Here is a 25,928-nt window from a genome sequence, read left to right on the forward strand (position 1 = left end):
ACACATACACACACATACACACAGGCATGCACATGCACACACACACACATACACACACACAGGCATGCACATGCACACACACACAGAGGCATGCACATTCATACACACACACACACACACATGCACACACAGGATTTGACTAACTTGTTTTTAGGGAAATAGTGAGGAATGCATTGCGTCGGAGTGTGAACGGAAGCATGAGCAAGAGCTGTGAGCTATGGGGGTGCAGACTGAGTTGTGTCTGGCAGGGAGATGCATAATAGTGGGAAGCCGTACAGCAGTGAATCAGTGAGACTAAAATTCTCTTATGATGGGAACAGTGATCAGAGACAAAGACTGGCTAGGAAAGGGACGTCCAAACTCCACAGGCCAGTGAATTTTAGCAGAGAATAGTATGAGCTGGAGAAAGAGAGGTGAGCTTCAGAATCCTGGGAATTTATCAGTAGTGCCTGTACTTGTGTTTAATACAGCCTGGCTGAATTGAATTGTTGATCTGTGTGACAGCTTGAGTGACATTTTTATGACATCCGCCCAATTCATAATTTTAAAGGTTTACTGCTTAAGACCTTAAGGTAGTATTAACCTGAAAGAATGTATCTACTGTTAACAGAAACCGAGTGGTTTGAGATCTCCTCAAATAACCTTTGTGGGAAGACTGGAATGAACCTTTGTTTGATGTCTGGGAAGTAATGTCCCACTGGAAGTCAGTTCATTTGGAGTTGCTGTTAATATGGACCTGTTAATATGGCATTTCCAATAAGTGACCTTAGATGTGAAATCTGTGTTTAATTACTAATGTGTTAGCAAAGCCAGCAGAATGGCCCTATTCTGTATAACGCATAGATTTAAGAACTTGTCAGGGAAATGGTTTATGATTTGATTTATGCCTGGGGATCCAAGAAGAGCAAGCAAGACCGGAGCCTTTATGAGACTGTGAACACACTCGCTCCGACCACATTCTGGGCTTTTGCCAAGAGCGATTGTATAATGAGTAAACAATATCTTTGGGGGATTTTTTTTTCATCCAACGTTTCCCAAGCTAGAATTTACTTGGGAAAATATGATTTCCTAAGCGATCATTAAGCCTGATAGTCTACAGCAAATGACGACACAAAATGCACACAGCTTCTTTGGCTGTGTTCTTACAGGTTTTCCCTTGGTGTTTTTCTTTTCTTTAAAAAAATTGTTTTATTACATACACACACACACACATAAATGGACACACACATACTCATGAATATACACATACACAGGTACATGTATACAAGTGCATATGCATACACACTGAATGATGCAAAAAGCGACAAATTGAAGTGTTTATAATTCATTAGCAGTTAGAAAATAGAGACAAGCAAAAATAAAGGTTACTGAGCCACCAACCAGGCAGCATACGTGAGCTGGTCCATGGCCCCTGACAAATATACAGCAGAGGACTGCCTGGATTGGACTCAGTGGGAGACTTACCTAACCCTGGAGAGACTTGAGGCCCCAGGGAATAGGGAGGTCTGGAGGGAGTGGAAGGGGACATCTTCTTGGAGATGGGGAGGAAGAATGAGGTGAGGAACTGTGGGAAGGTGGACTGGGAGGGAGGCAACAACTGGATTGTAAAAAAATAAAAGTAATAAAAATATAAGGGCTTATATGCAACCCAAACTTTTCTATGAGAGGGGCATATGGTTCCCACAGAGTTATTTCATTCTATGGGGAAAAAGCTGACCTTGCTCTGAGCTCTGCCTAGGAAGGCTATGGAACACACAGCTTATGTATCTGGTTTCCTTGACAATTAAGGATAAATGTCAACTCACAGTGACCACTCTTCCTTCTGGCTCACTGAAAGGTGCTTGAGGGATTAGATCCATGCCTGCCCTCTAAGGGCTCCTGGCGCAGAGCCTTGACCATAGGTATCTGTTTGGATAAGGGAACCAGCAGATGCTTGGAAGCCCATAAATGCCAGCCAGGAACGTGCTTTCTTCACAAAATACCCCAGATAAAATGGCAGACTGTTGAAAACCAGGAGTGCAGCTCCACTTGCAATAATGCAAAGATGGGGTGGGGTGGGGGATAAGGTATCATTGCGATATCAAAAGAATGCTGTGGTCAAGTGGATCCCAGCAGCAGTGGAGGGGATCCAAGACTTGGAACGCTAACTGTGAGTGATGATAGCTCACTGCCTATGTTTGACTGGATTCCTGATCACAAAGGAAATGAGCATCAGAAGAGAAATCACACAGAGGGAAACAGAATTTGCCTAGGGGAAGTGATAAAGGGATTCTGTATTGGCCCCATCCCTCTCTGGACACGCATGGTTCTCAAAGCATTGTTCACCTGAAGATGGTGCTGGGAGTATCCACCAGAGGAGCTGTGACATTTAGAGAGGACATAAGCCAAGACAAGGACTGGGCCACTGCCCTGTCTGCTAGAACAGCAGCTGCCTTAGGAAGGATATGGTTCTTTAGGTCTTTGTCTGCCACAGGGCCACAGACTTGATGTTGGTTGAATTAAACTTTGACTGGGTTCATTTAATAACTTACCTTATAAAGCAGTGTCTTCATGGAATGTAAATAATCACCTAAGGCAGTCTTAAAGAGATGCTTGAAAGGGGAATTGGGAAAAGCAGTGCCCACTGGTAAACAAAACTTGCCTGCTCTGGGTTACCATGAAGCCAGCTCTGTCTTTGTAGCCACTGGGCTTTAGGATTGGGCTGGACAAGATGAGGCTACCACATACCTCTTCTCTCAGGAGGTTTGGTGGCCACCACGGCCAAGGAAGGCTTTACCCAGTTCCCAGGATGGCTGTCTCTCCATCCCCCACAACTCTCTTCTGCATCCCAATATTTGACAATGCTGACTGATACTGTTTCATATTTTTGTGGTAGCATTAAGCTATATTCACAGGTCTTCTTTCTCAATGGGCTACCCTCCTGGCATCATAGTCTACTTATTACTGTTAAAAAGCAGACACACGCATCAGAGGAATTCCGTCTGGTTAGGAAGCTATGTCTAGCATGCTTATCGGTGACTTGGGGTACACATGGAGGCTGCAAAGCCAAGTAGCATGGCTTACAGATGGGTGCTAGGGTCAGGGTCCCAGCAGACCTCAGCAGGCTGACCCCTGAGCCAAGAGCAACAAGGGGAGGTTTATTGGTGATTAATTTTAAGTCTTGCATAAGCAGGAACTGGAGAGCTGGCCTTGCCGTCTTTATTCTGGAGATGTTATTTTTAAGAACAACAACTTCTGGAATTTGTGACACACTCACAAGCTACACGGAGATGCGGTGTGACTTCTTATGTGATTTTAGTATTGCAAGAGTAATGGTGACCATTGTGGTTTAATGTGAGTTTGATAAGGTTAAAAGCTTATTGTAATTGCTTTAATCATTATGTAATACTGCCTCCATAGAGAGTTCCAATAGACGATATCGCCTGAGATAAGAAGAAAGAGAAGGGGGAAGGAGACGGAGGGAGGAAAGAAAACACTAAATGGAAAGAAGAAGGAAGAAGGGAGGAAAAACAAGAAGGAAACGTTATCAAAAGAGATTTATCATAGGTTAAGGAGATAGCTTAGTTCAGTCCCCAGAACCTACACAGAAAAGCCAGCCATAGCATTTGTTTGTAGTCTCAGGGCTGGGAAGGCTAAGACATATTCCTTGGGCTGATGAACCAGCTCATTCAAAGAAGTGAGCCGCAAGTCAATACAAGACCTTGTTTCAGAATAAAAAAAAAATCAAGGTGGACTGCTCCTGAGAAGTAACACCCAAAGTTAGTCTCTGGTCTCCACATCCATGTGTACACATGTACTATACACACATATGCATGTGCACACACACATGGGAATCTGGGTCATGGGGCAATGCATGGCCTCTGTTCTTTTTAGATATAATGCCATTGTCTAAACACTACATTTTGAGATTTAAAATTTGCATCCTTAATTGTATGCTGAGATTGAACTTAGTCACGAAAGAGCAGGGAGAGCAGAGAGTGTTTTAGACAGATACTAGAGGCTTGGGAAAACTCTAGAAGTTTCTTTTTTCTTTTTCCAGGGAGAAAGACTGGGGCTCATTGTCAGCTTTTCTAGAGAAATGGGAATTCCAGAAAAAGACGCTCAGATGAGAGAAGTGGGTAAAATCAGGGACATTGTTGCTACTTTGTAGCCAGGGAGAATGCATGACAGGGCCAGGGACTGGCAGAAAATGGTGCTGGGGTCTGAGGAACCTAGCCATCCTAACAGAGAACTAAAACACTACCAGGACTCCTTGAGATGCCGTTTGCTTTCTGTTTTCTTAAGGGGAAAAAAATCTGACGGATCCAATCAGAGAAACCAGATGTTTTCATTTTATAATGTGCCCGTTTTAATTATTTTAGAATCAAGATGTTTTCTGTAAGTGAAGGTGGAGGAGTTATGGAAAGAAACCCGATTCTAACTAGAAATGGAACAGATGGGATGGTGGGAATAAAAACAAATTAAAACAATATTGCAGGGAGCTCTCAACTTTCGTTTAAAAAATATATGATGATATTTTTCAACTTTTCACATTCAACCAATTCATATATCGGGTGACAAGAAGAAAAACCAATTTCAGCTGTGTACAGTTTAAATATTTGCCTAAACGATCTGGAGTCACCCCATCTAAAAGTCTAGATGAGGGCATTAGACTGCTAATTGTATTTTTCCATGAATTAGAATTTTATATTTCGTTCTATACGGTGATAGACAGAATGTAGTTATGTTTGGTGACATTCAGGGCAGAAAATCAAACTGAACATCGTCTTAATTAGAACAGTAAATAGTATGGGTTTCATTACCTCCCATTCCTGATGACAGATTTGATCAGCTGCCAAATATTTATCCCTTCCGTCTCTCTCCTCAGGCTGAAGCGCTGCTCTATAAGGGCTGTTCACTGTGCTATAAATACAAGCTGTCGGAGCGACGGCTGGTGCAACCTGACTGAACATTATTGGAAAACCTTCATTTTTGCTTCCTGTCACTATTTTTTCCATTTCAGTTTTGAAGGTCTTCCCTACCAAACCCCCACCCCCACCAATTTAACTTTCTTGGGGAGAGGGTGATGGTGTAACTTGCCCGAAGGTTTAGGGGAACCTGGGCAATAGCTAGTTAAGGCACATGCTGTCTGTCATACATAATCCTCTTCACAGTTCTCGCCTGTATCTTTACATTCTTTAACAACTTACCCATTAAATTCTGTCTGACTTGAACATTTCGATAGCCCAGGAGGATATGGATTTTTTTTTTGTTTGCGTGCTTGCTAGATTTAACTGAGACATTATGTGTTTTATCTATTAAATATAAGGTGCAGGGGTCAGGAGAGATGGGTCAACACTTAAGAGCACTTTACTGCTTTTTCTGGAGAACTGGAATTCAGTTCCCAGCATCCATTCTGGAGGACCACAGACACCTATAACACTCTGCTCCAGGGGATCTGATGCTCCTGGCCTCCAAAGTAGATTGTATTCAGTCATGTACCACTCCACCCCAGACACATGAATACAAATAATTAAATGTAACATAAAAATAAGACCTTTTTAAAAAATGCTACAAAGCATGGAGACACCACAGAAAATGTTACTAAAGCCATTTAAAGTCCCCTCACTCACTGAAGCATTTTATCTACCTGAGCGTGTCCATGTGCAGACTTACCTGTGTTAAACTGGATACAGACTTGTAGCCAGATAGGATGTTGTCATCCAATGATGGTATTTTGGCCTAAAATATTTTTTAAAAAGAAGTTTCAGAAGCCACCCAAGTTCAGAAAGTAATGGAATCACCACCCGTGATAACCCACCTAGTGCTGATTTTCAAGCTTGTGCGTATTTGCTGTCAATGTCTTTGTGAATGATAAAGAAAACTAAAGTATTGTCATTGTTCCCGAGACTCTTCTCAGGGACAGCGAGGACGAGTCCCACCTCTTCTCTTAGAGCCAATCTGATGTGTGTTCTTCTAGCTCAGATTCTGTCCTCTCAGTGCCGTGTTTCCTGTGTGTGTTCAGTAGGCTGTCTTTATATGAAGATAGAGAGAATACGCTTTATATTTTTATTTTAAAGAAATTAAGCTATACCAGCCTTTTTATTTTTATGTTTGTTTGTTTATTTTTATTGGTTATTTTATTTATTTACATTTCAAATGTTATCCCCTTCCCAGTTCCCCGTCTGCAAACCCCCATCCCATCCCGCTTCCCCCTGCTTCTATGAGGGAGCTCCCACACCCACCCTGTTAATAAATATGACAGCCTTTCCTAAGTTAACCATATGACTGTCAGTGTCTGTATGGCATGTGATTTTTCTGGTACTTTATGGTTTCAGTACCTTAATATAAATTTCTAATGGATCTGGATTTCATTTTGACATATTTTAAGAACTTATAGATTAAAAAAACATTTTTATTATATTTATTCATTTTGTTTTATGTGTGGGCGCTTTACCTTCAAGTACGTTTGTAGACCATTTGTGTGCTTAGTGCCTGCCGAGGTCAGAAGAGGGCATTAGCTCCCCTGGAATTGAAGTTATGAACAGTTATGAATCACCACGTGTTTGCTGGAAATCAAACTTGGGTTCTTTTCGAGAGCAGCAAGTGTTCTTAGCTGCTGAGCAGTTTCTCCAGACCAAGGATTTATCTATTTTTAAAAAGCATTAAAATACTAGTATTTAGGGGACCAAGGCAATAGGATCCTGAGGTGGAAGCCAGCCTGGGGTACACAGTGAGTTCAGGGTCTGCTGGAGCTACACTGTGAGATACTATCTCAAAATTTAAAATATTTAAAAATTACTTTTAGTAGATATAATAAAAGTGTTTCATATGCATCTATGAAATGTCATAATGCAACACATTTTATGCAGTTACTATACTCTAATAAAGCATCATGGGGAAATTAATAAATATGATTATTTCTTGTTATATATGATCAATACATATGATTACTTACTGTTATGTCAATTCTATATTTTTCTCATTCCCTCACTTTTATTTTTTGAGATTTTATTTTTCAATTTATATCTTACGTTATTTATTTGTATTTTCTGTATATTTTTTATTTTGTGGATGGTTTACTTGTATGTCTGTGCACCATGTGTATTCCATATTGAATTCCCTGGAACTGGAGTTACATACAGTTGTGGAGTTATGGATAACTGTCTCATGGGTTCTGAGAATCGAACCTGGTCTTCTGGAAGAACAACTAATACTCTAACTGCTGAGCCTTCCCTTCAGTTCCACTTTCACTCTTTGTAAATGGAAGCCCAGGAGATAATATCTAACTCCCTTACCAACTTAAGTATGTGATACAGTATTGCTAACTGCAAGCCCAGTGTCCTGTGTCACATGCCAGGAACGTTTTCAGTGTGCCTGGCAGGAACTTTACACTCACTGAAGAGTCTCTTCCCTTCAGTGTCCTAGCAGTCTTTGGCAGTCAGCACTGCTATCCCATTCATGGAACTGGACTACGGTGGATGTTACCTGTGCATAGAATTAGGTAACAATTGACCTTTCTATAACCGGCTGTATTTCCCCCCTACATCCAGACCTCAAGAAATGCTCATTCAGACGAAGACAAAGATGGCAACTGGGACGCCTGGGGAGACTGGAGTGACTGCTCCCGGACCTGTGGAGGAGGAGCCTCCTATTCTTTGCGGAGATGTCTGACTGGAAGGTCAGTGGTGGCTTGGCTGCTGTGTGGAGTATGTCAGTGACTGTGAGTGAGAAGCGGAGAAGGTATGCTCTGACATTTTCCATCTGATGGCTTACTGTCTGCTGATAGTAATTGAGCCAATCTCAAGTTAACATGCCTAAATGGGAATGGTGCTACTTCCAGGTATGTCTGTTTACATCTGCAGATGCATCTATCCTGGCTACATGATGATCATAGGGTTCAAAAAACCAGACACTTTGGTCCTAAGAAAGTGAAGGCATGTTAAGTTCAGTTGCTGGCTTGATAGCCTCAGGGCTTAAGGATTAAAGGTTAGGTTACCTTGGTGGCAGTCCTTGAGAGGCTGTGACTACAATTCCTTTCTTGCACTTTCTGTGAACCTACCATGGGTTAAGAAGGTAGTGCAGAAACTGAGGAGCTGGTACAGTGGGTAAAATGCTTGCTGCACAGGCTTAAGGACCTGACTTCAGATCCTTAGGATCCATATAGAAGCCAGGAGTGGCGGTACACACCTGTAACCTAGTATAGGATGTACAGAAACAAATGAGTCACAAGGGCTGGCTGGTGAGCTAGTCTAACCAAAATGGTGAACCTCCTTTACTCAGTGAGAGCTCCTGCCTCAAAAATAAGATGGAGAGCTAAGAGGAAGATGCTGGACAGTGACATCTAGCCTTCAAACATGTGCACACTCAGATGAGTGTACACACCTATTCAAATGCATAACACACACACACACACACACACACACATACACACACACACCGCATGCTAAATGTAAGATCAGCTTAGTTTTAAAGGCCCAAAGTCTCTAGTAAGTCCGTTCTTGCTGTTTTGGAGGCTGTGATTCAAGGGCAAGTTTAAACCCTTGTTCATAGGTAACCCCCTTTTTCCTCAGGTTGATGGAACCTTATCTTCTGCTCCCACACAAAAGACTCCTAGGTTACAGAGATTTAGATGTTGGATGCTGTTAGGTGAAAGAGTAAACCAATGACGTTTAATGCTTTCTCGAGCTACACAGAAGAGACACCAGGGAGCATCTTTATTCTGCTCAGTTCATGTTCCATAAAGATGTTTGTTTCATAGTCTATTAGACAAGTGACTAAGTATGTCCTTCAGTTTCCTCAAGATAGTGCAGGGCATGGTAGATGAAGAGAACACAGATTCCTTTGAGAAGGAGGAAAAATTAGTTCATCCAGGGAGACAGGACAAGGCTGGTGGAGCATGGTGTTAGTTTCATCTAGAGAAAAATTTGACAGGACATCAGCTTATAGAACTGAATCCAGGCTTAGTCTAGTGAAGGTAAGGACAATGCTTGATCTTTTCTTTCATTTCTGTTAAGAAATCAAGGTTTCACTACTCTAAATACATTGTAACATACAGAAGAATGATGGCATATCTTATAATAGTAGAATATATATGTATATATTATATACATACACACATAAATATGTATACACACACACACACATACATTCTCCACATACCTGTGGAGAATGACTTCCTAGGTAAAGGGTAAGTTCCTCTGCAGTGCTGCTCAGTCACTGGGGCCAGGGGAGAGCAATTAGCATGAAAACCGAGAGGTGAGGCATACCTTGGATGTCTCTGTGTAATCCCCAAATCCGAGGAATATGAATAACTTTAGATTAACAATAGCTAGAATGGCAAAGAAGTGGCATTTACTTCACTGCCTTCTTTAAAACACTATTCCTTACACTTGTGTTCGTTAAAAAGACGTTGGAAGAATACACTAAGGTTCATTGATGGTAATTTTCATCCCCTCATCATAGAATCAAAATATTTACAGCTCTCAATTTATTTAAAATTACTTTGGTTTTGCTTGGACCTTATCTCTCCATGTGATACACGGCAGGATCCTGGGAGTTTATGGCTCCTTTATCCTAAGTGGGCTGTGTGTGGATAAGGAGAGCATTGCTCAGCTTCTGTCTGTCCTGCTCCTGCTCAGAAGGGAAGTGTTGGGCATCAGAGGAAAGGGACCCTACTGTTGTGAGCAGAGGGTCATGGTCTCTGCCTTGGAAAGTGTTTAAAGCTAGCTCCCAGGGGCACTCTGGGGGATTTTACTGAGCCACTGCCCAGCTCTGACTCAGTTCCTTGAGCTCTCTTGCCTTTTGTTCCCTTGACTTGTGCTCTGCGGGATACCTTGACCCTCATGTAAGTGCAGGTGATCACATGCTCAAAGTTGTCTCTAACAGGCTGCTGGTCTCTCAGCCCTTCAGTTCCTTGGCTACAATTTACACATTAACCAACAGTAAGAGACAGGATGATGAACTCTTCAGGGGGTGTCCCAAAGAACTCTCCTCTGGCTCTAAACTCTGCAACACTATCAAGATCCTGTCCTTCCTGCCACTCCCTTTCTCTGACTCGAAGCTTTTGGCTTTGTTCTGTGACATGGTTGATTTAGCAGGACTGTCTGTGTGAGCACTGGATCAGAGCTAACATTGGAGGTCACTGGTGTGACCAGTGAACATCAAACTGAAGGTGGTAACTCTGTGGCATCTGAATTTCTCAGTAGCAAATGCTTCAGCCATGGGGTGTAGGGCTGCTTAGAGTCTCCCCTTCTGTGCCCACTCCTAAGCTAGCTCAGTGCCAGCAGCCATATCTCTCATTTTTATGGAACACTTCCTCCTTCAGGAGATTACTGGGTACCTGAAGCTGTCTTTCTTTGGAACTTGAATGATAATTTTTACCCAGGTACTTGATGGTAAAAATGTGATCTTCCCCAAGAAACTTGTGTTCAGTTATCTCACAGTGTAGGTACTAACTCTGGAGATAAGAACATAATCTTTATTGTGATTATTTATTAAAAATATATTTTATTATTTATTTGTGGAGAGAGAGAGAGAGAGAGAGAGAGAGAGAGAGAGAGAGAGAGAGGGAATACATCTGTATGTGTGTGCATACAGATGCCCTCAGAAGACAGACAAGGGTACCAGATCCCCTAAAGCTAGAGCCATGGGTGGCAGTGGGCTGGGTGCTGGGATCTGAACTCTGGTCCTCTGAAAGAGCAGCAGGGGCTCTTAGCCGCTGAGCCATCTCTCAAGAACACACGATCATTTTTTTATTGTTTGAAAACTTCATACATGAATGTAGTATGTTTTAATCAAATCCACTGAAAGTTCCCCCTTCATCTCCTCTCAGCTGTTACCACTTTTCCTTCTGACCTTAATGAAGTCTTTGTGAGCCCATTGAGTCCACTTTAATGGTGACAATCTGTGAGAGGACAATGGGGGTGCATATATACATAGTATGAGCCATCTGTGGCTTGTCTACTGGAGTGTGACCAGCCTATCATGGGCCCATCCATAGAAAACTTACTTTCCAACCCCCAGAAATTATCACTTGCCAATAGCTCCTCAGGGTGATGGAATTCTGGCTGGCTGGATCTTGTACAGGTCTTATGCAGACACTCATGTCATTGCAAGTTTATGTAGGCAATGTCTTTGTCATGACCAGAAAGTGCCATTTCACAGCAGTCCTTGTTACCTCTGGCTCTTATAAACTCCCTCCTCCTCTTTTGTGATGATCCCTGAGCCTTGTGTGGGGTATTGATGTCCCACTAAGAGCTGAGCACACCACAGTCTCTTGTTCTCTGCACTTTGACCAATCGTATGATCCCTTTATTAATCACTGTGTGCTACAAATAGAAGCATTGATGGTGAAGGCTGAGAGCTTCACTGATCTAAGGGAATAAAGGTAAGTGTTTAAGATACAGTCTACTACTATGCCCGTTTAGCTGAATAATGGTAGTAAGTTCTCCCTAGGATCCATGCTCTGCCCACCCATGAGTTCTTGGCCCCATTAACAGTACCTGGTGTGAGTTCTGTCTTGTGAAATGGGGCTTAAGTCCAATCAGAAAGCAGTTGGCTACTCCTAAGGTATTCATGCCACAATTGCACCAATGGGACCCTTCTGTGGCTGGTTGTTATTTCAGCTTGCAAAGTTCACAGGTGGTAAGACTGTTGATGGCTCTCCTTCCTCAGTAGCCTGTAAGGCTCCTTCTGAAACTGTGAAACCTAGCCAGGAGGGATGAAGGTTCCAGGTCAGAACCAGCTTGGTTTTAACGTGTTCAATGACTCAGGCATCTTATGTCTTCGGCAATATGATCCTACCAGAAAGTTCTAGAGGGTAACCAAGAGCAATGACCAAAGTCTGTATTGTTCTGGAGTTTATGAGACCCACTGACCCACTGACTGTAGGCAATGTCTTTGTCATGGCCAAACTACTCAAAGGGAAGAAACATACATCTGGCATTGGGCTTTTGTTTGATATCCTATGACACCTGGGAGAGACGTTATTCGTTATTCCCACCACCTCTCAGAGGGAAACTTCACTGATGCACACACATATGTTTTAATGTGTGCATGTGTGTGTGTGTGTGTGTGTGTGTGTGTGTGTGAGGAAACTTCTCAACAGTAGATTTCCATATGGCTTTTTCAGAGGACTTTACTGTTAGTTATCTTCCTTCAAAGAACAGAGCCTTTTGCTGAAGTAAGGAAGGGAAGCTAGAGTCTAACCATCCCAGGGTGTGATGTCCCTGTTCTTTGTTCTAAATGTTTGGTTCTTGCACATATTATGTATATATAACAGTGAGCTTACTTAGGAAGTTTTACACAGGCATGTGAGTATCAGTGTTGCAGAAGCATGATTACCTTACTAGCAGCTGCACCACTGAAGAAAGTCTCTTCTTCCTCAGAAACCATTGATCCTCAGGGTGGGTCTGGCCCTGTGAGTATGGTGATGGGTTCAAAGTTGTGCAGGCCTTATTGAGATAATCACAGCCATTGCTCAAGGTGAGTGTAGTAACTGCTGTGGCTGGAAAATAGCGTTCCACAGCATGCCACTCCTTCCTCTGGGTCTTCTTTCTGCTCCATCTTCTACAGTGTTCCTGCGCTGGAGGGGCTATTGCAGATGTCCCACTTATGGCTAAGCATCCAACAATCGCTTCTTCTCATCCCTTGACCAGTTATTTGTCTGGCACTTACTGCTGCTCACTGAAGACAGAGCTTCTGTGGCCACAGGCAGCCTTTTGCGTTCATACAGAGAAAATCAAATCATTTCAGGCAGTCCCCAGGTGTTGCACCAGAATTTAACTTTTATTAGTCCACAAAGCTTATGGTGTATGGTTAGCATAAGATACACAATTGAAATAGCTCTGTAATACAGAATTTGAACTTTTAATATGACTATTCATTCCTATCCAGGCAAAGTCTAAAGGAATTGAGAGAAGAATTTACAACATTTTTGTAGACAATTTTCAAAAAAATAAGAGAATATACTAAAGTTTATTTTATGAATGAAGTATAACACAAATACCAAAGCCAGAGAAAGACTATACAGAAAGAATAGGGCATAAATATAAATGTAAAAGTTATAAATTAAATACATCAATTCATATTCACAAATCTATAAAAGAATTGTACATCAAGATGGTTAGTCCAGGCTGGCTCAATATTCAAAAATCAGTCAGTGTCATTTTAACAGGTTAAACAGAACATACATAGGGTCCTATCGGTTGATGCAGAGAAAGCATTTGACAAAAGTCAACACCAATAGAGTACTCTTAGGAAAATAGGACTAAAAAGGGACTTCCTCAATTTAATAAAGAACACCAAACACCTGTAGCTATTGGAGACTTAGCAGAGAAGCTCGTCCCTTCAACCAAACAGCAGGAATGAGCTAAGTGAGGCTGACCTTCCCGCCATCACTCAACAGAATGCTGGACTTCTCTCTAGCCACTACGACAAGGAAAGGAAGCAAGTCCCTTTGCTGGAAGAGGACATTGCTGTCTACATAGAAAATCTTAAGGAATTTATAAAACAACTTATACACCTCAAAAGTGACTTTAGCAGGGCCCAGGGTGCAGACTAAACACACAAAAATCTACATCGTTTCTCTTACTAATGGTAAATGGACAGTCACTAAAATCTAAAACATAATGTCATTTATAATGACCCAAACCTACGCATAAAATCTCTCTAAACATACAGAGGACTGCAAAACACGGAACAGCAGAAGTGAAAAATGGGGGTGAGTGAGCGATGGCTCAGTGGTTAAGAGTATCTACTTCTTTTGCCGAGCACCCAAGTTCCCAGCATGCATATCAAAGAGCTTACAATTGCCTGTAACTCTTACTCCAGGGTATCCAACAACCTTTCTGGCTACTGCAAACATTCCCCCTCCCATATACATGAGTAAATGAAATTATGTATGTATGTATGTATGTATGTATGTATGTATGTATGTGTATGTACATACGTATGTACGTACGTATGTATGTATGTATGTATGTATGTATAGAAACCTAGTACTTATTATCTTAGCTATTTATCCCAGGAAAGAAAAAAACCTTAACAAACAAACTGTACATAATTGTTTATAGAAGCTTTATCCACCATAATCAAAAAGTGAGACAAAGCTAATGTCATTTGTTGTGTGAGTACAGACTATGGTGCATCTAAACTATGGAATACAGGAGTAAGAAGAGATAAGTCAGTGACAGACAGAATAACCTGGGTGAATCTCTGGGAATTAACATGCATTTAAAAAAGCAAGACTCCAAAGACTGCATCATTCCACTTACACAATGTTCTTGAAATGATTAAACTTTCGGAAATGAAGAACAGATTAGCAACTTCCAAGAGGTGGAATAAGAGGGGAGCGAGGGGGTGCAGCTACCAAGGGAAGCTTGCAGGATCCCTGTGATAACAGAAGTGTCCCATACTGTAACTTTCCTGGGTATGTCCCTGGGTGAGTCCCTGTGCTAGACTTTCTTAAGATATCACCCTTAAGAGAAACTGAATGAGCAGTAGACAAACCCCCTGAAATATTTCTTAGAAAAACACGTGATGCACAGAAATTTTATTCTAAGTTTTATTTGACCACTCTCCCAGAAATTCCAGGTAAACTAGACATGCATACTTTTAAAGTTAACTCTAAACCAATGAGAACTCAAGGGGATCCCGAGGGAAAACTGAAGGCCAGAATGGAGTGTGTGTCTGTCCTGATCCTCTGTCTGTCCTGGTGGTGGAAGTGGGAACCCAGCTTACAGAAGTTTACTTCCACAATAAGTACAGGAGCCTGTGCCGGGAGCTACGTGAGGCAGAGCTCAGGAACTGGAACTCTAGTCGAAAGGAGGAACCTTTATGGTTCACACCCCTCCCAAGCAGAGTTTCTATCCTAGCCTAAGGAGTTTAAATACATTGGTCTCAATTATGACTGGAAAAAAATTTCCACTGTAGGACATGGGTACTACTATTCTCGCAAAAGTTTCAGGTGCACATATATTGGTCCGCGTACCTTGTGTATAGTAAAGAGGCAGAATGCATATAGCCTGCAGACTGTGGAATCTTGTTATGGAAAGTTAGCATAAAGGTAGCCTTGTTATTTAACCATGGTTAGGTTATGAAATCTACTTATTAATAGAGGCATGGATAATGTGTGTGTGTGTGTGTGTGTGTGTGTGTATACACACACATATATACATACACATGAATAACATATATTTGAATGATAGAATTTTATTCAGCCATAAAGAACAAAATTATGTCATGTTTCAGGAATGTGACTACAATTGGAGTTTATCATATTAATGGAATTAAGTCAGGCTCGAAAGGCAAATATCATGTGTTTTCTCTCATGTGTGCATTCTAGATTTTACACTGATACATAAATCATGCATGCATACGTAGCATGAAAGAGACTGTCTAGGGAAATGAAGGACACACACAGGGCTGTGACAGATGAGAAAAGGAGAGTATGGAGTACAGGGGCGGACACGTTCAGCATGCATTATGTACGTGTTCAATGTGCACGCGTTCAACATGCACGTGTTCAACATGCACGTGTTCAACGTGCACGTGTTCAACGTGCATTATGTACGTGTATAAAAATGTCCTTTTGGAACCCACTACCGTGTACAATGAGTACATGGCAACAGCAAAAAGTGACCTGATGTGCCTGGCAGTGTTGAGGGATCTGGAGCGAGATTCCTATCAATAGAGTACTTGTAGCTCAAAGTTTGCAATGTTAGAATACAGAACCCAGGAGACAACATGAACAACAGCAGCGGGCTCAACAGCCAAGATGTAAGGAGGAGAGCCATGCACTTATTTATTTGGTGAAAGCTTGAAACCCCCAAAATCCTAGCAGAAGTAGACATTCACACCTAGTGTACACAGACATCATGCCTAGTCTCAAAATGAAGCCACATGGTCTTTAACAACAGGTGTGAAGACACCCTGATGTCACTGTTTATATTCACCATAGCCAAAGTAGTGAGACAAGAATATACACCGTTTAAGGACTAGAGGTGAAGACGTAACTATCATGACTCACAGATCAGGTAGATAATAAATCCAAGAGTACCTGTACACAAATAAAGGGACTAATGGCGGAGTTCCCTGGAGAATTCTAGGCAAGACTAATGCATAAATAACTGGGCCCTTACTCTGTGGAAGAAGCTAGAAAGCAACATTCCGAAAGTCAACATTTGAACTATTAAGAAAATATAAAATGTTTTACAATGGCTTCTATGAAGGATATAGAAAACATTTATAAAACACGATCATACCCTTCTGCCCCTGCCTGGTCCTCTGGGCTGGAGCAGACACAGAGTCGGTCTGCTCCCGTCCTGTTGAGAAACTGAATCCTGAGTCATCCAGGAGCCACTGCACTCAGAGCAGCTGGTAAGAACTCCATCTCACTCCCTAAACCCCAGAGATAGATCAGGGAGCCAGGGACATCCAGGGCACAGCAGCTACCCAAACCCCGCCCCTCCAGAATTCCACTTCCCTTCTGCCCCTGCCTGGTCCTCTGGGCTGGAGCAGACACAGAGTTGGTCTGCTCCTGTCCTGTGGAGAAACTGAATCCTGAGTCATCCAGGAGCCACTGCACTCAGAGCAGCTGACACAGAGTCGGTCTGCTCCTGTCCTGTTGAGAAACTGAATCCTGAGTCATCCAGGAGCCACTGCACTCAGAGCCTCTGGAGCCACTGCACTCAGAGCAGCTGAAACTGAATCCTGAGTCATCGAGGACCCACTGCACTCAGAGCAGAAGGATTTCCAGATCCAAGAGGTGGCCTGAGTCCCAGGAGTTATTCCACCCAGGAGATTAGGAGCATAAGACCACAGAGACCTCTGGACTCTGAGGAGCTCTGCAATAAGCAAGATAACTGGAAATACAGACTCCAGTTTTACACAGTGAGGGCAGGTACCACTAGAGTTAACCAGATGGCGAAAGGCAAGCGCAAGAACATAAGCAACGGAAACCAAAGTTTCTTGGCATCATCAGTGCCCAATTCTCCCAATATAGCAAGCCCTGAACACCCCATCACACCTGAAAAGCAGGATTCAGAATTAAAATCACTTCTCATGATGATGATAGAGGATTATAAGAAGGAATTAAGTAACTCCCTTAAAGAAATACAGGAGAGTACAAGTAAACAGATAGAAGCCCTTAAAGAGGAATCACAGAAATCCCTTAAAGAAATGGAAGAAAACACAAAGAAGGAATTAAACAAAAACATTCAGGATCTGAAACTAGAAATAGAAACAATAAAGAAAGTTCAAAGGGAGACAACCATGGAGATAGAAAACCTAAGAAAGAGATCAGGAGTCACAGACGCAAGCATCACCAACCGAATACAAGAGATAGAAGAGAGAATCTCAAATGCAGAAGATACGGTGGAAAATATTGACACAGTTGTCAAAGAAAATGCAAAATGCAAAAAACTCCTAACTCAAAACATCCAGGAAATCCAGGACACAATGAGAAGACCAAACCTAAGGATAATAGGTATAGATGAGAATGAAGATTCCCAACTTAAAGGGCCAGTAAATATCTTCAACAAAATTATTGAGGAAAACTTCCCTAACCTAAAGAACAAGATGCCCATAAACATACAAGAAGCCTACAGAACACCAAATAGACTAGACCAGAAAAGAAATACCTCCCGTCACATAATAATCAAAACATCAGATGCACAAAACAAAGAAAAAATACTAAAAGCAGTAAGGGAAAAAGGTCAAGTAACATATAAAGGCAGACCTATAAGAATTACACCAGACTTCTCACCAGAGACTATAAAAGCCAGAAGAGCCTGGACTGACATCATACAGACACTAAGAGAACACAATTGCCAGCCCAGATTACTATACCCAGCAAAACTCTCAATCACTATAGATGGTGAAACCAAGATATTCCATGACAAAACCAAATTTGCACAATATCTTCCCACAAACCCAGCACTTCAAAGGATAATTGATGGAAAATGCCAACACAAGGAGGGAAACTACAACCTAGGAAAAGCAAGTAAGTAATCTTCCAACAACCCCCAAAAAAGATACAAACATAACTTTACCTCTAATAACAAAAATAACAGGAAGCAACAATCATTTTTCCTTAATATCTCTTAACATCAATGGTTTCAATTCCCCAATAAAAAGACGCAGACTATCAGACTGGATACACAAACAAGACCCAGAATTTTGCTGCATACAAGAAACGCACCTCAGTGACAAAGACAGACACTACCTCAGAATAAAAGGGTGGAAAACAATTTTTCAAGCCAATGGTCCCAAGAAACAAGCTGGAGTAGCCATTCTAATATCAAATAAAATCGACTTTCATCCAAAATTAATCAAAAAAGATAAGGAAGGACACTTCATACTCATCAAAGGAAAAATCTACCAAGGTGAACTCTCAATTCTGAACATCTATGCTCCAAATGCAAGGGCACCTACATACATAAAAGAAACTTTACTAAAGCTCAAAACACACATTACACCTCACACAATAATAGTGGGGGATTTCAACACCCCACTGTCAGCAATGGACAGATCATGGAAACAGAAACTAAACAGAGACACTTTGAAATTAACAGAAGTTATGAACCAAATGGACTTAACAGACATCTATAGAACATTTCATCCTAAAACAAAAGAATATACCTTTTTCTCAGCACCTCATGGTACCTTCTCCAAAATAGACCATATAATTGGTCACAAAACAAGCCTCTACAGATACAAAAAGATTGAAATAATCCCTTGCATCTTATCAGATCACCACGGACTAAGACTGGTCTTTAATAATGACAAAACCAATGGAAAACCCACGTACACATGGAAACTGAACAACTCTCTACTCAATGATGACTTGGTCAAGGAAGAAATAAAGAAAGAAATAAAAGACTTTTTAGAATTCAATGAAAATGAGGACACATCATACCAAAACTTGTGGGACTCCATGAAGGCAGTGCTAAGAGGAAAGCTCATAGCTCTAAGTGCCTACAAAAAGAAACTGGAAAGAGCACACACTAACAAGTTGACTGCACAACTAAAAGCTCTAGAACAAAAAGAAGCAAATACACCCAGGAGGAGTAGAAGGCAGGAAATAATCAAACTCAGGGCTGAAATCAACCAAATAGAAACAGAAAGAACAATACAAAATATCAATAAAACCAGGAGTTGGTTCTTTGAGAAAATCAACAAGATAGATAAACCCTTAGCCAGATTAACCAGAGGGCACAGAGACAGTATCCAAATTAATAAAATCAGAACTGAAAAGGGAGACATAACAACAGAAACTGAAGAAATTCAAAAAATCATCAGATCCTACTACAAAGGCCTATACTCAACAAAACTGGAAAACCTGGATGAAATGGACAATTTCCTAGACAGATACCAGGTACCGAAGTTAAACCAGGAGCAGATAAACCATCTAAATAGTCCCATAACCCCTCAGGAAATAGCAGCAGTCATCAAAAGCCTCCCCACTAAAAAAAGCCCAGGACCAGATGGTTTTAGTGCTGAATTCTATCAGACCTTCAAGGAAGACCTAATACCAATTCTCTTCAAACTATTCCACAAAATAGAGACAGAAGGAACACTACCCAATTCGTTCTATGAAGCTACAATTACACTCATACCCAAACCCCACAAGGACCCGACAAAGAAAGAGAACTTCAGACCAATCTCCCTTATGAACATCGATGCAAAAATACTCAATAAAATTCTAGCAAACCGAATCCAAGACCACATCAAAACAATCATCCATCATGATCAAGTAGGTTTTATCCCAGGAATGCAGGGATGGTTCAATATTCGGAAATCCATCAATGTAATCCACTATATAAACAAACTTAAAGAAAAAAACCACATGATCATCTCACTAGATGCTGAGAAAGCATTTGACAAAATTCAACATCCCTTCATGATAAAAGTCTTGGAAAGATCAGGAATTCAAGGCCCCTACCTAAACATAGTAAAAGCAATTTACAGCAAACCAGTAGCCAACATCAAGCTAAATGGAGAGAAACTTGAAGCAATCCCACTAAGATCAGGGACTAGACAAGGTTGCCCACTCTCCCCCTACCTATTCAATATAGTACTGGAAGTCTTAGCCAGAGCAATTAGACAGCAAAAAGAAGTCAAAGGGATACAAATAGGAAAGGAAGAAGTCAAAATATCGCTATTTGCAGATGATATGATAGTATACTTAAGTGACCCCCAAACTTCCACCAGAGAACTCCTAAACCTGATAAACAACTTCAGCAAAGTGGCTGGTTATAAAATCAACTCAAACAAATCAGTAGCCTTCCTCTACATGAAAGATAAACAGACTGAAAAAGAAATTAGGGAAATGACACCCTTCACAATAGTTGCAAATAATATAAAATACCTTGGTGTGAATCTAACCAAGCAAGTGAAAGACCTGTATGACAAGAACTTCAAGTCTCTGAAGAAAGAAATTGAAGAAGATCTCAGAAGATGGAAAGATCTCCCATGCTCATGGATTGGCAGGATTAATATAATAAAAATGGCCATCTTGCCAAAAGCAACCTACAGATTCAATGCAATCCCCATTAAAATCCCAACTCAATTCTTCACAGAGTTAGAAAAGGAAATTCTCAAATTCATATGGAATAACAAAAAACCCAGGATAGCGAAAACTATTCTCAACAATAAAAGAACTTCTGGAGGAATTACCATCCCTGACCTCAAGCTGTACTACAGAGCAATAGTGATAAAAACTACCTGGTATTGGTACAGAGACAGGCAGGAAGATCAATGGAATAGAATTGAAGACCCAGAAATGAACCCACACTCCTATGGTCACTTGATCTTTGACAAAGGAGCTAAAACTGTCCAGTGGAAAAAGGACAGCATTTTCAACAAATGGTGCTGGTTCAACTGGAAGACAACATGTAGAAGAATGAAAATTGATCCATTCTTATCCCCTTGTACAAAGCTCAAGTCTATGTGGATAAAGGACCTCCACATAAAACCAGATACACTGAAACTAATAGAAGAGAAGGTGGGGAAAAGCCTCGAATACTTGGGCACAGGGGAAAAGTTCCTGAACAGAACTCCAATGGCATATGCTCTAAGATCGAGAATTGACAAATGGGACTTCATAAAATTGCAAAGTTTCTGTAAGGCAAAGGACACTGTCAATAGGACAAAACGACAACCAACAAATTGGGAAAAGATCTTTACCAATCCTTCATCTGATAGAGGGCTAATATCCAATATATACAAAGAACTCAAGAAATTAGACTCCAGACAACCAAATTACCCTATTAAAAAATGGGGTATAGAGCTTAACAAAGAATTTTCAACGGAAGAAACTCGAATGGCCGAGAAGCATCTAAAGAAATGTTCAGCATCCTTAGTCGTCAGGGAAATGCAAATCAAAACAACCCTGAGATTCCATCTCACACCAGTCAGAATGGCTAAGATTAAAAACTCAGGTGATAGTAGATGCTGGCGAGGGTGTGGAGAAAGAGGAACACTCCTCCATTGTTGGTGGGACTGCAAGATGGTGCAACCACTTTGGAAATCAGTCTGGCGGTTCCTCAGAAAATTGGACATAGCATTACCCGAGGATCCAGCTATACCACTCCTAGGCATATACCCAGAAGATGCTCGAACATATAACAAGGACATATGCTCAACTATGTTCATAGCAGCCTTATTTATAATAGCCAGGAGCTGGAAAGAACCCAGATGTCCTTCAACTGAGGAATGGATTCAAAAAATGAGGTATGTTTACACAATGGAGTATTACTCAGCTATTAAAAACAATGAATTCGAGAGGTTCCTAGGTAAATGGATGGAACTAGAAATTATCATCCTGAGTGAGGTAAGCCAATCACAAAAGAAGACACATGGTATTCACTCACTGATTATTGGATATTAGCCTAGAACCTTGAAATGCCCAAGATGCAACTCACAGGCCACATGAAGCCCATAAAGAAGGAAGACCAAGTGAGGGTGATTCGGTCCTTCTTAGAAGGAGCAACAAAATACTCAAGGGAGCAAATATGGAGACAAAGTGAGGGACAGAAACTGAAGGAGGGGCCGTCTCAAGACCACCCCACCTGAGTATCTATCCCATGTGCAATCACCAAAGGTAGATGCTGATGTGGAAGACAGGAAGTGCATGCTGATAAGAGCCTGATATGGATATCTCCTCAGAGGCCTTCAAGAGTCAGACATATTCAGAGGCAGATGCTCACAACTAGCCATTGAACTGATCATGGGGTTCTCAATAGAGGAGTTAGAGTGAAGACTGAAGGAGCTGAAAGGGTTTGTGGCACCATGAGGAGAGCAACAATACCAACCAACCACAGCTCCCAGGGTCTAAACCACCAGCCTGGGAGCACTTAGGGGGGGATCTAGGGCTTCAGCTGAATATGTAAAAGTGGAGGGCCCTGCTGGGCATAGGTGGAAGAAGAAAACCTTGACCTCATGAAGGCTGGATGCCCCAGGGGGTGGGAATTTTGAGGGTGGGGAGGTGGGAATGGGGGGGTGTAGATAGAGGTTACATCCACAGAGAAGAAGGAGGAGGGGCGAGGGGATTGGGGGTTCCGAGGGGGTGGTGGGGGATGGGGTAAGGGGACAACATAGGAAATGTAAATAAATCATCCAATAAAAAAAAAAAACACGATCATAGACAGAAAGTCTCAATACCATAAAAATGCCAGTGAACTGGCCTTGCTGCTTGTCTGCTGTGCAGTGAGAGGGAGAGATGTGCCCCTTCCCCCTACCACCTGTGTCAGGCAGGAGAGCTGACATCAGGGTCATGAGAGCAGAAGCTCTGGTCCTGCCCCTCATCAGCTGCAGCCCTTGGGGGAGCAGGTCCCACACCTTGTCTGGGCAACAAAATAGAGCTAGCCCTGCTGGCCTTGCTGGCCCTTCTGGTAAGCCAGCCATGAGGGCATGAGAATCAGAGAGCTGGTGGGCTGACAAGCTCAGCTACCATCCAGGCCCAGATCCAGAGATTTAAGTTGGTCTACCCCAACATCTACCCCATCTATGAACTATTAGAGCATCTGAAGGTGCCATTCCTTAAGACTCAAAGTTTCAGGATCTCCATGAAACAGGGCAACAATGGGTTATCCAAGAGGAGCCCTGGCAAGGATCCAGTATTGATAGCATAGCAGAAGCCAGAGACCTCAAATCAGACCAGTGACTTGTTGCAATGAACATAAAGATGTGTGGATTAAAGGGCATACTGTGGGACATACTGACACTGAGTAGCTTCCACAATGAGAGAATTTTCTTTTGGTTTTGGGGCAGGTTGCAAGGATGGAGGGCAGGTATAAAGGGATGGGGGGATGAGTGTGACTGGGGTGCATGATGGGAAATTCACAAAGAATAAAAGGTTGAATAAGTGGGGCGAGATGAACCATCTCATGTTCTCTAGATTGGGAAATTTGTAAAGTTTTAAAATGCTGAATTATTCATCTGAATATGTGAAAATGAGAACCCACCCCCTGACACACCCCTCAAGCAGTTATGGGGAAATGTCATGCCACCTTAGAAGGCAATCTGCTGTGTCTGGTAGTAAATGCGCATGCCCACAGTCCATGCTGATGTGTGTCCCAGAAACTGAAGGCTAGCCCGTGGTGACAGGATTTCTCACTGAAGGACTACAGAAGCTCTTCAAACTTCCGAATCACCTGAGATCATCAATATTAAGGAAAACAGTTAATTCATATCAAAATAATCCGTAAACTGTAGTAAGATTTTAAATTGAGAGGACAACATTCAATGAAAAAGTATTTGAGTGTATCAGTCCATGTGAAGGATAAATTTCAAGTGGAAAAATGTCTATCTATAAAGTGTAAAATTTGAAATAATGTAATGAATATCATTGTGTTTTCTGGGTAGTAGGAATCCCTTAGCAGTTATAAAAGCTGGAGTTATAAAGAAAATATTGGCATGTGTTAACAGTACATCCCCTCCCTCCACTTCTCCCAGCACCCGCCACCTCCTCTCTCCTCCAGATTTGCTACTCCCCCATTTCCCTTCAGAAAAGAGCAAGCCTCCCAGTGACATCAACTGAACATGGCAGAACAAGATGCAGTAAGACTAGGCACAGATCCTCCCATCAAGGATGACTGATGCAGCCAAGTAGGAGGAAAAGGGTTCCAGAAGCAAGTGAAAGAGTCAGAGACACTCCCGTTCCCACTGTCAGGAGTCCCAGAAAAACTCCAAGCTAAGCAGCCATAGCGAATGCAAAGGACCTAGCAAATTCAAGCCCCTTTGATCCCCATGACCAGTCCTCACACGCCTTATTCATTCTCGACTCAGTATTCTGATCTCTCACAGAGACTCTGGAGTTACTCTGAGATTTTAGGGAGGAAACCCACTTCCCTTGGAAAGCCTATCATCTCTCCTTTAGTGCCATAGAGCCTGATAAGACATCATAAATTTTGAGCACTTGTGGTTAGCTTTTCTTGGAAGGGGAGGAAGGAGGCGATTACATACAAAGCCATCCCCAGGCTTTGAGACCATCCCAGTGGCTTCCCTTGTCAGTGTGAGCCTTCACATGAAGGACTCAGGGGAAGAGGGGAGTGCTGCCACGCCACTTAATGATTTCTCTGTGGATAGAGCTTGGTTCCAGTTAAATATTCCAGCCAGTTATTATACACTACAAACCGAGCACCAACCAGACCATCTTTTTCCCTGCAAAAACCTGTGACTTGATCCACTGGCCAAGCGCCAGCCACAGGGACCCCAGGTTCAGCTTGACTACTATTTTAAAATTAATATATTTTTACTCTTCAAAACATATGCTTCTCAGTCTTTATGACACTAGCATTTGAGTCAATATATTGCAAAGCGAATATAATAAATTATAGTACTATGAACTCCAGAGAAATTTTATTAATGTTTTTAATGTATTCTCATGTGACATCAACATGTTTTCTAGATTTTCATAAATCTTTAGACTTTAAAAATCTTCAGTGCTAGGGTGCTGTGAATGTTGTAATAGGTAGAGAATCCATAACTGTGAAACAGTGTTTTTGAATTTTCATATACTCCTGATAACCATCATCTCTTTCATATGCTAATTATAGTGGTATTAAAAACACACAAGTAATTTTTTTTTTTTTTGGCAGCTCTATTGCTTTGGGCCAAAGGAATTATTTCCAGAATAAGCTGGCAGGTTCCTGCTTGGGGAATTAGGACTCTCATGTCCTTAACTTTAAAATAACTTGTGTTTTATTTTATGCTTGCTTCATAAAGTAGTCATTCATTTTCTGACTAAATTGTAACCGAAGCAGGCCACATCAATAGAGGCCGCCTGTGGGCTGAGTGTGTGTTAGGCTGGAGAACGTGAAGTAGAGTGCTAAAAATGGCAGCCAGAGGGCTGATGTATAAAGCAAACTGAGCGGCAATGCCCTTGTACCTTTATATCTCTACCCAGGCCCACAGTAAGTTTACCATAGAATTTCTGGAAGAAAGAGGCGGCCCGACGTGGTGGTCTATATTTTGAGAGTTCTTGGGATGAATGTCTTGTCTTCTGTTGTCACTGTGAAGCCCTTGAAGTGGAATTGTTGGGAGGGATGCTCTTGGTTTTTAGGTTTAGAGTTTTGGGCTCAGTGCTCACACAAATGACTTCTGGACACCCTGGCTGACAAGTGGGTGTGGACTTTGGCTATGAAACCTACAGAGCAGACTTGAAGAAAAGCCATAAGACAATTCTGCTCTTTCTTTTCCTTTTAGTTTAAATTTCTGCTTGAGAATCATTTTTTAAAAAAGAATTTCAAGTAGGTAAAATTAAATAATTATTAAAATTCATGTGAAAAATACTTCCAAAGTTTTAAATCACTTTTAAAGAAACTTCTGCTCAGTGTGTGCTCCCAGAGTTTTTATTTCTCGGTATTTCTGTCAATTCTGTTTTTCTAATGAGCCATTTTCCTTTGTCTTTCTCCTTGAAACTGGGAAAACTGATTGGATAAAAT

At 41.6% G+C, this 25,928-nt stretch overlaps 1 protein-coding gene across 1 annotated transcript in view; it reads left to right on the forward strand.

Annotated features, from left to right (window-relative positions):
• Positions 1–25,928, forward strand: part of Adamtsl3 (ADAMTS like 3) — a 284,359-nt gene that overhangs the window by 90,753 nt on the left and 167,678 nt on the right. Inside the window, exon 4 of the mRNA XM_028754834.1 lies at positions 7,533–7,660. Coding sequence (XP_028610667.1) covers positions 7,533–7,660 — 128 coding nt within the window. The remainder of the gene's footprint in view (positions 1–7,532; positions 7,661–25,928) is intronic.

The sequence above is a fragment of the Grammomys surdaster genome, unplaced genomic scaffold (assembly GCF_004785775.1).
Source record: "Grammomys surdaster isolate TR1022 unplaced genomic scaffold, NIH_TR_1.0 126036, whole genome shotgun sequence".
Classification (NCBI taxonomy): Eukaryota; Metazoa; Chordata; class Mammalia; order Rodentia; family Muridae; genus Grammomys; species Grammomys surdaster.